This window comes from Nuphar pumila, chromosome 3 (assembly GCF_984573655.1).
Source record: "Nuphar pumila chromosome 3, dmNupPumi1.hap1.1, whole genome shotgun sequence".
Classification (NCBI taxonomy): Eukaryota; Viridiplantae; Streptophyta; class Magnoliopsida; order Nymphaeales; family Nymphaeaceae; genus Nuphar; species Nuphar pumila.
In genome coordinates, this window is record NC_143251.1 from 31,360,473 (window position 1) to 31,377,193 (window position 16,721).

At 40.7% G+C, this 16,721-nt stretch overlaps 1 protein-coding gene across 1 annotated transcript; it reads left to right on the forward strand.

Annotated features, from left to right (window-relative positions):
• Window positions 1–608: 608 nt before the first annotated feature.
• LOC149842494 (histone H4) lies at window positions 609–1,075 on the forward strand. Its single transcript, XM_090001455.1, has one exon. The coding sequence runs from the start codon at window positions 620–622 to the stop codon at window positions 929–931; it is 312 nt and encodes a 103-aa protein (XP_089857581.1). The 5' UTR covers window positions 609–619; the 3' UTR covers window positions 932–1,075.
• Window positions 1,076–16,721: the final 15,646 nt, after the last annotated feature.

Consider the following 16,721-nt stretch of genomic DNA (forward strand, 5'->3'; position numbering starts at 1 on the left):
CAAATCGTATTACTTCTAACTTTGTAAAAAAAATGAAATATATATGCTCCAATGGATTGTAGCTACAATCTAGTTGGGCACGATGCAAGTCATTTTGACTCAATGTCACCTCGTCATCTGCATTAGATTTCAACAAACCAAAGGTGATTTCTAATAAATACAACATGTACATCACAGCTATGAAGTTATATTTAGCAAAAAACTAGAAAAAAAAGGGTTTTGCTAAAGCTCAGCTTGGTTGGTCGTGAACTTAGCTCAGCTTGGTTGGTCATGAACTTAGCTCAGCTTCGGATCGGCACAAAACCGAGCCGAGCTCCGCTTGTTGCGAGCCCTGCCCATTTCCCGACCTTTGATTACATATACGAAGAAATTAACAAAATGAAAATTCCACCTCATCAATCCAAGCCTTTTCTCTTTGAAAAGCACTGACTCACTTCCGTCCGATTTTCACAATCTAACGGACGAAGTCGATCTCACGTGGATCGCCAACGTGGCAACCCATCCACCGGATCCCTATTTAGCCTGATTCCCTCGCTATTTCTTTGCTCCATCCAACCAACTGCTTACCACCAAGAGAGAGAGAGAGAGAGAGATAGTGGACTAATTTGGCCGGAAAAAAATGTCAGGAAGGGGGAAGGGAGGGAAGGGGTTGGGGAAAGGAGGGGCGAAGCGCCACCGGAAGGTTTTGAGGGATAACATCCAGGGGATCACGAAACCGGCGATCCGGCGGTTGGCCCGGCGTGGTGGGGTAAAGCGCATAAGTGGACTGATCTACGAGGAGACGAGGGGTGTCCTTAAGATCTTCCTGGAGAACGTCATCCGCGACGCCGTCACCTACACAGAGCACGCTCGCCGCAAGACCGTCACTGCCATGGACGTCGTCTATGCCCTCAAGCGCCAGGGTCGCACCCTCTACGGTTTCGGCGGTTGATCCACTCACCCACATCCCTTCTTCGTGCGTGCCTTGCTTTTTTTTAGGGCTTTGTTTTGTTTTGTTTTGAAGTTTTAGGATTCCTTCCAACATGTAAATCTCTCTCTGGTGATGTTATGAATCAGAATGACTTCTTTTCTTCGAGCATTTATCTTTCCCCTTGGGTTGTGATAAAAATTGGGGTTTTTCCTTTTCTCCATTTTCTCCCTTCGTACTTGGAAACTAAGTGGAGTTGCTTGCGCTTGCTTGGTTTTGAGATTGGGTGCGATAATTTGCTTTGTGTAGAGGTGGCTGACTATTCGCTTAACGCTGTTTTTTCCTTGCTCTGACCCAAAGGAAAATCTGGCACAACTGGTCTCTACTACCGGCATTTTGAATTCATTTATGATAGCAAGACCATGACCATCGCTGCCATACTACCTTTTTCAAAGTAAAATTGGTGCCAGAGGTGATTACTGAAGCCTGAAAGCATTTAGAAATGGAAATTCAAAAGATCTTTGCTCATTTGGGAGTGTGACTTGTGAATGGCGCCCAAGTCGTGAAACTGAGTGTACTGCTCGAGAAGTTGGATTTTGCCCCGAATGAACCTAGTCAGCTGGGTGATGCTTCTCCAGCTATTGCCAAAAAAAAGGGTCGAATGAGGTTTCGTATGTTTGTAAAATCAGAGTGGGTTTACAATGCTATAGTTTATAGTTGGGTCATGTATGGCTCAATTAGGTCTATAACAGTTCTCTGTTTCATTTAATTTGTATGCACACTTTTTGGTTGCCAGTAGGTTTGGCAAACCAAGGGTGTTGAGTTTCTCTAAGAAACTACATAAATGTTTGAACTTTGAAGATACACGAACATTTACATTGGGTATCTGTTTAAAATTAGGAATGTGTATTTATTTATTAGGGGTTAATCGTTTTGGGCATAAATTGGTTATATATTCGTTAGCGTATAAACCCTTTCGAGATTCAGATTCGGGTCATTCGTCTAATGACCCTGATGACCTAATAAAGAAGAAATCCTAGTAAAAAGGAGAAGAGAACCCTAATCAATAGAATGAAACAAACCCCCTAATCTAAGAAAACCTTCAGATATGAAAACCAAAATGCCTTGAAATTTAATTCAATCCCATTAAGAGAAAAAGAACCTCTCTGGCTTTGCGTCTCTTTGACGGTAGCTTCGCATTGCCTTGCCGGCCTTGCGTTCGTCTCGATGTGGGTGACCGTTTGGCTGAAAAGGAGAGAGAGTCGGGGCCCGACTTTTTTTTAAGATGTGTTCCCCTGTCCTGTTTTTTTTTTTTAACAGCGAAAGAGGTGTTACTAAAATAACACGTTTTTAAAGATGCGGCGGACGCCGTTCACAGCATTCAACTTTTGTTAAAATCACCGTCGCCTAAGTACATTTCTTCTGATTTCGGGCGGGGGACGGTGATTCAAACATGCCCTTAAAGCCCCAAAAAAAGAAAAAGAACAACACGAAACAACAAAAGATCCCGCTCTTCTCTCTCGACCTCTACATTTCTGCAGCGTCGTCTCCTTCCCTGCAACGTCGTCCCTCGCCGGAGCTACCATCGCCTGACCTCGACCTCCTCTGCAACGTCGTTCTTCGCCGGAGCCACATCGCCCGACCTCTCGACCTCTGCAGCGACGCCCCTCGCCGCTTAGGAGCCACCATTGTCCCACCTCCTCTGCAGTGACGCCCCTTGCTACGTGGGAACCACCATCGCCCGACCTCCTCTGCAGTGACGCCCTTCTCGCGGGAGCCACCATCGCCCGACCAACTCTGCAGCGACGCCCCTCGCCGCTCAGGAGCTACCGTCGCCCGACCTCCTCTGCACGACGCTCCTCGCTGTGCCAGAGCCGCCATCGCTCGACTTCCTCTGCAGCTACGCCCGACCGTCGCCCGACCTTAGGGTCATCCTCTGCAGTGTCGTCCCTCACCGCATGGGAGCCGCCATCGCTCGACTTCCTCTGCATCTACGCCCCAGCGTCGTCCCTCACCGCATCGGAGCCACCATCGCCCGACCTCCTCTGCAGCTACGCCCCACCGTCGCCCGACCTTAGTTTCATCCTCTGCAGCGTCGTCCCTCACCGTATCGGAGCCACCGTCGCCCGATCTCATCTGCAGCGACGCCCTCGCTGCACTGGAGCCACCATCTCGAGGTGAAAATCTGAGTTCTTTTCTTTTGAATCTCAGTATTTTTGGCTTCGATGCAGGTGAATATGGATTTTAGGCACTATTTCTTGTTTCTCCTTTTTGGATTGACTCTGCTTTTGGAAATATGTCTTTCGTGTTGAGATTGTTGAAAGTTTTTTATTCTCTCGCTCTGGTTATTTTGTTCTCTGGTTCTCTCTCTCTCTCTCTCTTTTCGATGTTAACTTCTTTTGCATTAGCTCTCTGTATTGCTTGTCAACAATCGTTCATTTTAGACAATTTTCTTTTCTTATCTATCTGGACATTTTTATGATTTAGCTTTTTTACCTGGTCCTTTGATTTAGATGAGTCAAATAAGCAGCTAGGTCCTACCAACTGTTCTGAGAGTAATGGCTCCCACTTTACCTGCAAGGAAGTTCAACATGAATCTCTCTTTCACAAACTGGTTTGAGGGATTTCATACATACAACTTTTATACACGAAGGGTTGTTACCATGGGAAAAGAATGTAGAGATTTTTTTCTTGTATTTGATAAGCAATTGTTTATTGTATCATTCAGCAATTCATTGCAATTTTTTGGGTTCCCTTCATAGTTCATTTTGCACACATTGTCCTTAGTTGATTAATTTTGTTGAATTTCGTTAATGTGGGCGATTGATGATGTGTATCATTGGTATTTTTGCTGTGGCTTATGAGACATCTCTTTTCCTTTTTTCTTTTTTAATGGTGGTTTAGTCTGTCTTCTATTGTCTTTTGTAAACAAACACTTGGCGTTGTAAACGGAAAGAACATACTTGTTAGCATAAGTTTTCTCTAGCTAATATATTTGTTCTCTTTAATTTATTACGGACTTGATTGACAAACTGTAGCTATGATCCTTATTTAAAATAACTCCTCTAATGACCTATGCAACATTATTCTTAATAGAAAATGAAAAAAAAAACCAATTATGTTGGGCGAGTCATTGATAAATTGCATGCACTAGATCAACGTTCATCACCAAAAAAAACATGACAATGCATTTAAGATTCTGAACATTTGGATTCACCAAGGAAAAGCTCACCTCATGGTTTTCTAGTTGCATACTTTTAACCTAAAGAAGGTAAAATAGATGCTAAAAGTAGCTCTATAATTCTTTTATTTGACTAAAACCCCTGTTCAAGGTTTGGTCCTATCAGATTAGGAGCATAAATTAAATGGCTGACACCCATTAATGAGTCTAACTGCACTGAGCTGAGTTCCTCAAAGTGCACCACTTTCCTGAGTCATGACTTCTTTCTATATTATGATTATGTTAGATTATAGGCATGCCACTCAGTTTTTTATTCTGGGCAGAATGAGCAGAGATATGTTGATCCAGGGTAGAACCCAAAATCAAGTTCTGCTTGTCATGCTGTCAAATTATATAAGAGCAGTACTTTTGAGAAAGTGGAGGAGTTATTGTCAAATCCACTAACTTTAAACAGTGGCACAAAGCAGTGACCATGTTTTAGACTCACAGTTGAAATTGGAGGATAAGTGTAGTTTACTCAACTTGGTTGTCTCTGATGAACTTGTTGAAAATCTGATTCACGTGCATTGCATAACCAAGTTGATAGCAACAGTGTTTGTGGGTTATGTTGTAAAATCTGATATGAAATAGAGGGAACTATATGAACTGAAAATGCAAACACAAAGAGGTTTGCTGAATTACAAGATACCACAGCAAATCAAAGCACGCCAATCACGGTGTATTGTAACTTGCTGCAGGAAGCTGCACTGGTCTACACGTCCACTATTTTAGAGTGGATCAGGAGAGGCAAGTTTTAGCATGGATTGCAACTTTAGATCCATTGAAAAAGTTAGGCATGCATGATTTCTCTCTTCTATCAGTTTGTGAATATCCCTCATACATAGAAGTGAATACATAAATACAGGATATGGCTGATAAAGGAATGGTAAAGGTTGGATGTTTGTGCATGTGTATATGCAGTTGATGTTAAAATATTGTGTATATATACCTGACTGATATATGTATATTTATACAATATACATATATCAGGGGTATTTTTGACATTTCATTGTATGTATTTTTAGTACAGTCCATTAGGGACTGAATTACTTTTTTTTTCTGTTTATTTATTTTCTGTTTTTAATGTAATACCATTATGACTGTTGGGGTGTCAGTCTAGCTAGTCATTGGACTGCCTCCCTTGATGACTTGAGCCTCACCTCTCTTGTACATGCATGCTTTTTTAAAGCATTTGTGAAGCTTGCTATCGTGGATTTCTTACTTTTTGTATCTCTTTCATGAGATTGTCGTCGGTCCATTAGAGACCATATTATATTTGTGCACTTGTGTAGCCCTTCGTTGTCATTGTAATAGTGCACTCTTGTTTTATTACATGGTATCAGAGCTTGGCTCTTGAGTTGTGAAAGTTATCTTGGATATACTTTCGTTGTGGTGGTGCTCTTCAATCATTAGTTTTCATCAATTCCTTCTACACAAGAATTCTTCATTATGGGAGAAAGAGATTTCGCCTCCGTCATCTTCTACAAGATCAACGAAAAATAATTATTTGATGTGGACGACCGTTATGGAGAATCACATCAAAGGTAAAAACTTTTGGGGTTTTGTTAGTGGAACCACTAATGAACCCCAATTCAAATTTTAAAGGATAGAAGAAGATCAAGTTAAAGTTCTATCTGAAGAAGAAAAAGAGAAAGCCTTACAAGAATATCAAAACAAGTTGGAGGTTTGGGAAGCTAACAACGCTCAAATTCTCTCATGGTTCATGAATACCATGGAGTTCAAAATTGCCACCAACATTATCAAATTTAAAAGAGCAAGTGATGCTTGGATTTTTCTAAAAAGCATCTTCATTCTAAAGGATATGGCTATGCTATATTACTTTCAAGACAATGTACATAATACCAAGCAAGAAAATAAAAGGGTAAGAGACTTTTATGTTATTTTATCTCCTATTTGGGATAAATTAGCAATGTTAGAACCTAAATGGGAAGGTTCGACTATTGAAATGTGGAGAGTACATGTTGAAAGAAAAAACCTTTTCTTCTTTCTTTATGATTTCCGACCGAAATTTGAGCAAGTTAGGTCCTTGTTTTATAGGATTTCGAGTCCATCTATAAGTGAGGCTCTTGCTCAAATTTGCTAAGAAGAAACAAGACTTGGAATACACAAGTCTAATGATGAGGTTTTTGCCGTATCAAAACTCGGCAATTTTGTAAAAACTTATAAACTGCTTCACTTTGAAAGAAAATTCAATGAAAAAGGAAATAATGGAGGAGGATACAAAGGTAAAATTATTTGTCATCATTGTAATGAACTGGGGCATATAAGACCGGATTGTTTCAAGTTCAAGAAAGTGGCCGCCATAAGTGAAGAACCTCAATAATCAAAGAAAGGGGGCAACTTCAATAATTTAATAATTGCCCAAATAGCGGAGGCCGTCTCACAAATTCTTAAAGCTACTCCTACATCCGTCGCCGCTATTTCCTCCTCCTCTCCTCTAGGTAAATTTTCTTGGATTTTGGATTCGTGAGTCTTTTTTACATGACTCATAATGAGTCTATATTATCCGATTGCACTAATTCATATTTTTCATGTGTATCAACTACCAATGGTATTTTTTTTAAAGTTAAAAGTATAGGAAACCTCAACAATATCTCAATTTTTTTTTGTTCCAAATGTAAGGGTTATTCCAAAATTAGATTTAAACCTTATTTCATTATCTCAAATTTTTGATTATAGGTAAAGTATTCTTCTCATCTATGGCTTGTTGGGCGTAGGATCTACAGTCAGGGAAGCTGATTGGGCAAGGTCATAGAAGAGGGGATCTTTACTATATGGATTCTTTATGTTTACTCAAAAGATCTTTTTGTAATCATGTCAAAGACATTAATTTAGATCTTTGGCATAAAAGATTAGGACACCCAAGTATATCCAAATTATCTCATTTTTTCATTTTTGAAAAAATTTTGTAAGGATAAAGATTTTGTATACTTGAACAAATGTGAATGATACCTTTTGGATCTAGAACTTCCTTGACTAATAAAATCTTTGAATTAGTGCATTCAGATATATGGGGTTTCACTCCCGTTATGTCAAAAGGTGGTTATTCATATTATGTTACGTTCATAGATGATTTTAGTAGACATACTTTTATATACTTCCTTAAATTCAAATCTGAAATCTTTTCGTGTTTTAAAAATTTTCATAATCTAGTTAAAAATTAATTTTAAACAAATATTAAAGTCTTTCGCTCTGATTCTAGGGGAGTGTTTGTTTCAAATGAATTTCAATTATATCTAAAAACTCATGGTATTTTACACCAAAGGTCTTGTGGTAGGATACTCCAACAAAATGGTATTTTTGAAAGAAAGCATCGTCACATTATTGAAACTACTAGGACCCTGCTCATTTCAAAAGAAATTCCAAAAAATTTTAGGTTCGAAGCCGCTCTCACCACAATATATCTAATAAATAGAATATTTTCTCAAACGTTGGAAAACAAATCTCCTATTGAAAAACTTTTTGAAATTCCTCCCGATTTGAAAAGGCTAAGGGTATTTGAATTTAAATGTTTTGTGTTTCTTGAAAAATATAACAAACTCTCTCCTAAAGTTATAAAATGTGTGTTTTTTTTATATGCCAAAAATAAAAAAGGCTAGCGATGTTATGATCAAACAAATGATAAACTTTATGTCTCTAGAAATGTTACTTTTCTTGAAGATGAAAACGGATTTGCTTTTGAAAAACCCAAAGAAGAATCCGGGTAGGTTTTCTTATTTGATTTGTTACCTAAATCAAATAATGAAATTGTTGATAATAATGATATGGATATTTTTGAGTCTATTTATGATTCAAGTGAAGAAAAAGAACCAATTCATAACCTCTTATAATACTCTAGACGTGATAATGGGGAGCGTCCATGTGCTTTTGAAAGGTATAATCAATCAACAAATGTTGAATAAACTAGTGTTAGAACATATGAACGTATACATAAGCCTCCAAATAGGTTTGTCTCTTATGAATCCTTTTCTCTAAACTATAGGGCTTGCTTTCTAGCAATTCATTCATATCATGAACCATCTAATTATAAAGAAGCTAAAGACATAAAAAAATGGGTAGAAGCCATGGAAATAGAACTAGATGCATTACACAAGGCCCATACTTGGGCAGTTCAACCTCTTCTAAAGGGAAAAAAGACAATAGGATTCAGATGGGTCATTAAAATCAAAATAAAGAGTGACGGGTTCCTAGAAAAATATAAAGCAAAATTAGTTGCAAAAGGATATTCCCAAGAATATGGAATAGATTATGAAGAAATATTTGCCCCAGTAGTTCACATGACCACAGTTAGGACCTTAGTTGTAGTAGCATCCTTAAGAAAATGACCTATATATCAGTTAGATGTTAAGAATGCATTCTTAAATGAAAATTTGTTGAAGTGTATATGAATCCTTCCCCTAGTTTGACTATTGAAAATTATATGGTTCTTCGTCTTCAAAAAGCCTTATATGGGCTTAAACAAGCTTCTAAAGCATGATATGATCATTTTAGTGAAATTGTGTTAAATATTTGATTTAAATTTTATTACATTGACACTGCTCTTTTTATAAGATCTACAGGTATTTCACTTATCATTCTTTTTTTGTATGTTGATGATATATCATCACTGGGAATGATCTGAAGAAAATTGAAGAAATTAAAATTATGCTTAAAAAATCCTTTGATATGACTGACCTTGGTTTTTTGAGATATTTTTTAGGAATTGAAGTAGCATACTCGCTAAGAGGGTACATTTTGTCTCAAATCAAGTTTGCAGCTGATATTGTTGTGTGTTCGGGAATCACTGACACAAAATTTGACGATACTTCTGAAGTGATAAATAAAAAAATGAGAGCTGGAGTGTTATTAGATGATTTAACTCCTTATAGGCAACTTATCAGATCATTAATGTATTTGTTCATTACCAGAGCTGATATTGCGCATGCCGTGCACACTGCAAGTCAGTTTCAACATGCATCAACATCGGTTCACATGAGTGCTGTATTAAGAATAGTTCGATACATCAAGAAAACTATATCTAAAGGGCTATTCTTATCTTCTTTACCATCTTTAAATTTTATTGCTTATACTGATTCTGATTGGGGAGAAGATCTCAATAATCGTCACTGAACTGCAGGTTTTTGTGTGTTTGTCGGTGATTTCCTCATTTCTTGGCGATACAAAAAACAACAGAAAGTGTTTTTGTCTTTCACGAAAACTCAGTATAGGGTGATGGATACAATAACCACTGAGGTCGTATGGATGAGATCATTACTTTCAGATATGAGTGTTGATATTTCAGAACTTTCAAAATTATGCTGCCATAACAAAAGTTCCATATATATAGCTAGCAATCACACATTTAATGAGCGAACAAAACATATTGAGATAGATTATTACCTATGTCACATGGGTGCGGGTGCGACACGGGTGCGGCACAATTTCAAAAATTTTGGACACGGGGACTCGGCTATATATATATATATATATATATATATATATAAAAGCAATACCATAGCAACAGAAAAAATTTATTAGCAATTTCATTGTCATTTATCAGTACATGAATATATAAAAATATCAAGTTTTTCAGTAGAGAAAATATGACTTGCATATGAAAATATACATCTTACAGGAAGAGGGCACATTCATGTTTCAGTTACCTTTGCTCTGGCTAAATCCTGGTTGTATTGTATTTATATTCCTTTAAATTGATAAATTGAAAGATATTTCAAAGCAACTTTCTAGTAGGCAGCTCACCCTTCGTTGGAGGAATCACGCTTCCCTTTAAAGATCACACATCCCCAATCAAATGGACTTCAATTGCATAGACTGTGCAGTTGCAGTCTGGTTATATATATATATTATTTAAAAAAGTTATATAAAATTTGTTTTTTTTTTGTTTTTCGTCTTAAAAATGGACATTTTTGGACTCGGTCAAAGTTGATCGAGTCCAAAATGTGGACGGACTCGGCCTCGACTCTTTGACCGAGTCCGACTCGGCGTTGACCGAGTCTGGGCCGAGTCCGAAGCCGCACCCGTGTCCGCACCCGTGTCGGGGCGTGTCGACTCGGGTGCGGCGCCTCCCGAGCCGAGTCTGTGTGACATAGATTATTACTATGTTCGAGAAGAATACTTGAAGGAGACGATTACTCTACCATATGTTTAGTCTGAGTTTCAGATTGCGTGCTTTTTCACCAAAGCTCTTCCTCTACTAAGATTTTTGTATCTTCTTAGCAAACTTTCAGTGATTTCACCATAAGTTTGAGGGAGAGTGTTAAAATACTGTGTATATATATCTGATTGATATATGTATATTTATATCAATCAGATATATATACACAGTATTTTAAACTGGAAATGGACCATTCAAACTCCTGTTGAACTTATATTAGACTCACTAGGATGGCATCTAATGGATTTGACTGACTCGATGACAGTTTGGTTAAGATTTGAGCTAAAATGAGCTTATTTCGCCTGAAATGAGCTAAATTAGCTGAAAATAATCAGAAATGGTGAGAGTTTGCTCCTCGCGAGCTCAAGAGAGCTAGAAATGATAGACATTCTAACTTTTCTGAACTTGAGATGAGTTTGGTTGAACCTAGCTGACGAAAGGTCTAAGGGTGACCTAGGGGTAAAATGGTAATTTTATTGGCTAAATGAGGTAAAACTGACCTCTAGACTAGGGTAGACCTAGGGGGGACTCTATATCGCCCTGCAGAGGACTGACATTTGTGAAATGAGGATGTCTTGAATAGACTTGGAAAATTTGGGGTGTTTACATCTGACTGTTTGTCTGAGGATAATAGGTGGTACTCATGACCAACTTGGTACCCTATAATCGAAAGAACTCCACCTCGAAGGTGATGAACATTGGGTCTCGATCACTGATGACAATATGGGGCAACCCATGAAGGCAAAACACCTCATGCACAAACAACTCTATGACAAACACGATAGTCTATGGGTGTAACACAACCAAGAAGTGTCCATACTTGGACAATCGGTCCACCACAACCATGATTGTGGACTTTCCCTGCATGAAGGAAAGCCCATCGATATGTCCTCCCAAACACAGTCCGACAATAGAAGAGGCTGCAACAATTAGATGGGGAAGGCAGTCTCATACTTGACCCTCTGACACATATCACACTACCCCACAAACTGCCAAACCTGCTCCTTTATACCCCTCTACACAAACTCCCTACTCTAACGATGACAGGTCTTCTAGACCTCCTCACGACCTGTTGTAAGAGTGGAATGGTAGTGCTTTACAATAAGAGTTGTAAGATCAAACTCGAGAGGAACTACTATCCACCTATGTTGCATCACTGAATTCCCCTAAATCTTGAGTTCGAGAGCCTCCCCTCATTGAATCTGCATCCGTACTATAGGGAGGAAGTTGTGCACCACATACTCTCGAAGAAGGTCGGTCAGGAATGGGAAAATAATGATGGTCATGTTGAGGCACGTCAACTCGTCCTCGTGTCCCACCACGTGAGGGCGTTGACCACCTAATTACTGCCCTCTTGGCGGTACTGGATCTTAAAGTTATACCCCATGAGCTTTAAAATCCACTTTTTTCTGGGTAGGGGTGATCACTTGCTATTCAAGTATGAACTTAAGACTCCTATGGTCTATCTGGAATATAAAATGCCAACCAATTAGATACAGTCACTATTAGTCCATGGCCAATATGACAACCATGAACTTCTCGTACATAGAAAGACACCGCTTTCCAGTTGCGATGACCCTATTGAAATAGGTGAGGGGGTGCTCCTGCTGTGTGAGAACAACCCCAACGCCTAATCCGGATGCATCAGTTTCAACTATAAATGTCTTTGTGAAATTCGATAGGGCTAATACAGGTGCCAGAGTCATGGCCTTCTTCAGGGACTTGAATGCCACGATCGCCTTAGGGCTTCAACCGTAGGTGCCCTTCTTTAATAGGGTGGTCAAGGGGTGGGCGATCAAAACATACCCTTGTATGAACTTTCGGTAGTAGCTAGTAAGTCTAAGGAATCTCCGTAGTCCCTTGAATGACTGGGGCACCAACCAAGCTTGCATAAACTCAATATTCTCGAGGTCCACCTCCATGTCCTAGCCTGAGATAACATGCCCCAAGTAATGTATACAGGACTGGCCAAAGCTGCACTTGGCTCGCTCGGCATACAACCAATTCTCAACGAGGGTCCCTAGGGCAATCCGCAGGTGGAACATATAGTCTTCCCAAGAGGGGTCAACAAAAAGTATTAGTATGAACCGCCAAAGGTAAGGTTGAAACACATCATTTATCAAACCTTAGAAGGTTGCTGGAGCGTTGGTGAGACCTAAAGGCATCATCAAGAACTTGTAGTGCTCGTTGTGAGTCTGGAATGTGATCTTATGCACATCGTCTGAGGCTATGCAGATCTGATGGTAGCCGGATCGGAGATCCAACTTCAAAAAGTAATGCACCCCATGCAATTTTTCTAATAACTCATTGATCACCAGAATCAGGTACTTGCCCTTAATCATGATCTGATTAAGGACCCGGTAATCTGTCCAGAACTGCCAAGATCTGTCTTTCTTCTTCATCAATAGAATCATAGAAGAATACATACTCTTGCTAGCTCTGATGATCCCATCTGAGAGCATCTCCTTCTGTATTCACTCAATCTTCAACTTCTGAGCGTGTGCATATACAAGACCGAACATTAGCCGGCTTGGCCCTAGGCTCAATGAAGATTGCATGATCGTGAGACCGAGAGGGGGTAAGCCTTTTGGCTTATTGAACAACATGCCAAACTCCTGGAGTAAGGTCTCCAAATCATTGTGCATCTCTATTGAGGTCATGGGTACCCTTCCACTGCCATCATCATGAATAGTAACACACCATCCTGAACTACCTTGGTAAGTTGGTTAGACTTAACCAAAGAAGCAGGTGTACGCAGATGGGCTCATGTCGACACCTAATTGCCTTTGCAAATTGAACTCCATAATCATGTCCTTGAAGTTCTACTTGACAAAAACCCAAGGACTAAAGCCCCTTATCCCCAATACCACGTTTGCACCCTTAATTGAGAGTACGAACATGTTTGTGTTTAGGATCGTCCTCTGGATCTCTGATCAAACTCCAGAGCATAGGGCAGTGCATCTGAGTTTTCTAACATTCTCAACCACTACCTCGAAAGGATGTTGATGGAAAGTCACTGGCTTGGCCCTCTTAGCTGTCTGCACACATATGAAGTTGTGCATCAAACCAATGTCTATCAACACTAAGATAAACAATTGTTTGATTCTACCTGGCACTCTCATCATTTGTGGTACCTCCACACCGGCTAGTGCATGGTACAAGATCTTTGAAACCTACTTCACAGTGTCATCACTCATATCGGCCAACTCGAGATCACTTTGCTCATCGCCTTCTGCCTCACTATTGATAAGGTATAGATTCAGGACCTTACACTTATGGTCTCTGGTCCATATCTCATTGCAGTAATAACAGAGGTACTTCCGGCACTCCTCCATATGCTTGCGCGAGAGTCACTTTACCTACATCTTGGGGTGTGGTTCAGATGCATGTTCCTGTGACAAAGATCAATTCGTGGCCTGCTCGATAAACCTGAGAGGGGCAACCTCCTGTAAGGGGCTCGACACAGCCCTACTAGAAGCAGGATTCCCCTAGGATATGTATCTCTGACTGGACATCCCACCTATTCAAGTCTAGCACGAGTTCATCTTGGACAGTTCTCCTTTGCCACACGTGCCAACTAGAAACCTTGCATTAAGGAGATAGTTATCATGACCTGAACCTCGATCAACAGTTTGAAGCCTGTAATGAATGTCCCAATCAAGGACTCTTGAGACCATCTGGTAACGAGGTTACTCAATCTCTCAAACTTTATCTGCTAGTCAATAACGTTTCCCTATTGGCAGACCTTGAACAACGAGACATGATGGTTGCCATAGGAAGATGAGCCAAATCGTATCACTAGTAGGGGTGACAATAGGGTCGGGTTGGCGGGTCAGCATACCTCAACACGAACCCGACCCATTTATTAAACGGGTAACCCAACACAACATGATTAACTCATTTAATAAACGGGTCAGGTAAACGGGTTAGTGGGCGGGTTGGCAGGTCGAGTTTGTGTTAGCAAGCGGGTTGACGGGCAGGTTGGGGTCAGGTAAACGGGTTGGCAGATCGGGTTCGGGTAAACGGGTTGACCCAGTTGCCTAACCCATTTATTAAATGGGTCAGCCGAGTTGGCGGGTTGGCATACCCCTAACATGAACCCGACCCTTTTAATAAACGGGTTAGGCGGGTCAACCCGTTTACGACATGAATCCGTTTGAGCCAAACCCGAGCCCAACCAAGAAGCGGGTTGGCGGGTCATGTCAGATTTTGCCACCCCTAATCACTAGGACTCTGAAAAATCCCTCCCAAATAAGCATCCCCAGCTAGGACACTAACCAGTGATACCAACGAATAAACTCTTCCTCTTGGTAGATTGAGACATAGGCCACTTGGTCCTCGAGCATCCTGGCAATTCTGAAATATTGCTCAGCCCAAAACAACCAACTCGTAGAGTCGGCTCTAGCAAACTTGGAGAACTTCAGCCAGGGTTGGCAGGGCTTGATAGGGCCCATTGGTAGAACTTGTGGTCTGGCCACCCGAGTTCGATTTGACATTCTGATTGTTATCCCATTCATCCATGCGTATGAAAAGCAGTTGGAATCACTCGTACAGTTTCTCATTGAACACTCACATGGATATCCAAGGTCGTTATGACTGGGATCATTTGGGCGAATCTTTCGTCCATGTGAGCAAACTGCGATACGAAGTCCCTCAACCATCTCCTGTGCTTGGGTCATGATTCAAGTTTCTGGATTTGCAGAATCAAGGACGTGGAGCCTTGCCATAGAGAATCAAAATACAGGATAGAGTTACGGTACGGTACCAATTGCATCACGCACACATACTTTCGGTTAGATGTAGAGCTCCTACACGCAAGGCAAAGCAAAGACGTCCCAACAAAATAATCACTGACCTTGGTTGGTCAGACTCTCCCAAATGTGTATGTGCTAAATCAAAATACATATATAGCTTTGCGAGTTAGGAAAAATCCACCACGTCACTATAAAGCGATAGGACTATCGTCCAACTCTATCTGAACCCAAAAATGTTTTAGGGCACAAAAACAAAACTGAATCTTCCAGATCTGGGCTAGATCAACGTTGAAACTGATCCACCACTACTCAAATAATCTAAATACGATGCAAATGAATTAAGACAGTCCAAAAAAAAATCACAGCGACATGAAATCATACCGAACGGAGTCGAAAAGGGTGTAGATCCTTATTAAGTAAAAAGCAGTCTGACTATCGACACAGTTTCCCAAAAATGATGCTCTGATAAATGTCAATACTCGATTATTAGAGGGGTCAGGCCTATGACCTAAGCTTGTGGAGCACAAGTCACAACACAAAAGGGAGGCGTACCCGCTGGGCTAAGAGCCAGGCAAGTAATAGGGCAGTGGGCAGGTAAGCTGCAGTAGCAAGAAGGATGTGACAACTGTGGTGAAAGATGCGGCAGACATGCTGCAGGTGTGCAGGGAGCAGCTGACATGTATCACAGGGAGGACACGGTCAGGGCGATGCGCGAAAGGTTGGGCCTGTTTCAGGGCAAGGACACAACCAGGGCGACGAGCAGGAGGCAGGGCGTGTCACAAGATAGGAAAACAACCTGAGGGTGTGGCGAACATGCATGGAGCTGGGCATGTTGAATGGTAGAGACACTGCCATAGTGAAAACCGGTAGAAAGAGAGGCGTTTCTCCTAGCTGGCACGGGTGGTGAAGTGGAAGGCGATGACCGAAAGAGATAAACATGTTCCTGACTGGCCGATGATGACGGATGAGAAAGAGAAGAATTGGTTCCTCAGAGGCATTACGAATATGCATGTCACAAGAATTGGTTCCTCAGAGGCAAACACTCGCACGAAAGAGGTTAGTCACCTGACACTGGACAAGCATTGTCTTCCCTTGATGCAAGGACGAAGCTGGGTATACTTCCCTGTGGGCCGAGGCAGGCGACCCCAAAAGTTTTACCAACGGAAGGCCAGATAATGCTCCCTTAGTGAAGGTTTTTTTTTCCTTGGCCTAGCAAAAAAAGAAAATAAACCCCCATTTCCACCACCAAAATTTTTGCTCAACCCTCCCGCTACCTTGAAAATTAAAACCGTGAAAAAAATAAAAAAGGAGAAAATAAACCCTCACCAGTATTGAAACATGATATTGTTCAATATTTTGCTCATTATAAACATGCTCAATTTAGTCCCACAGATTTTTAGTAAAAGAGGGAATGAAAAAAAATTTCCCTGTCGCACGCACAACAGATTTTTTTTTTCGCAAAAGAGGGGATGGAGAACATGTCTGGAATATGTGGAAACGGAAAACCTCTGTTGAACTCAAAAGACTTTGGAGATTCAAGGCCAACATATTGAATCATACCCGAGTGAAGCTATAAGTTGGACCTGTTGTTGCCCTTGTTGGACTGAAGACTCTTGGGATACAACAGCACCATCAATAATCAATCATGGTCATAGCCACTCAAAG

What these genes read in the sequence shown, in the direction of transcription:
- LOC149842494 (XM_090001455.1), top strand. Translation starts at nt 620, where the DNA reads ATGTCAGGAAGGGGGAAGGGAGGGAAGGGGTTGGGGAAAGGAGGGGCG.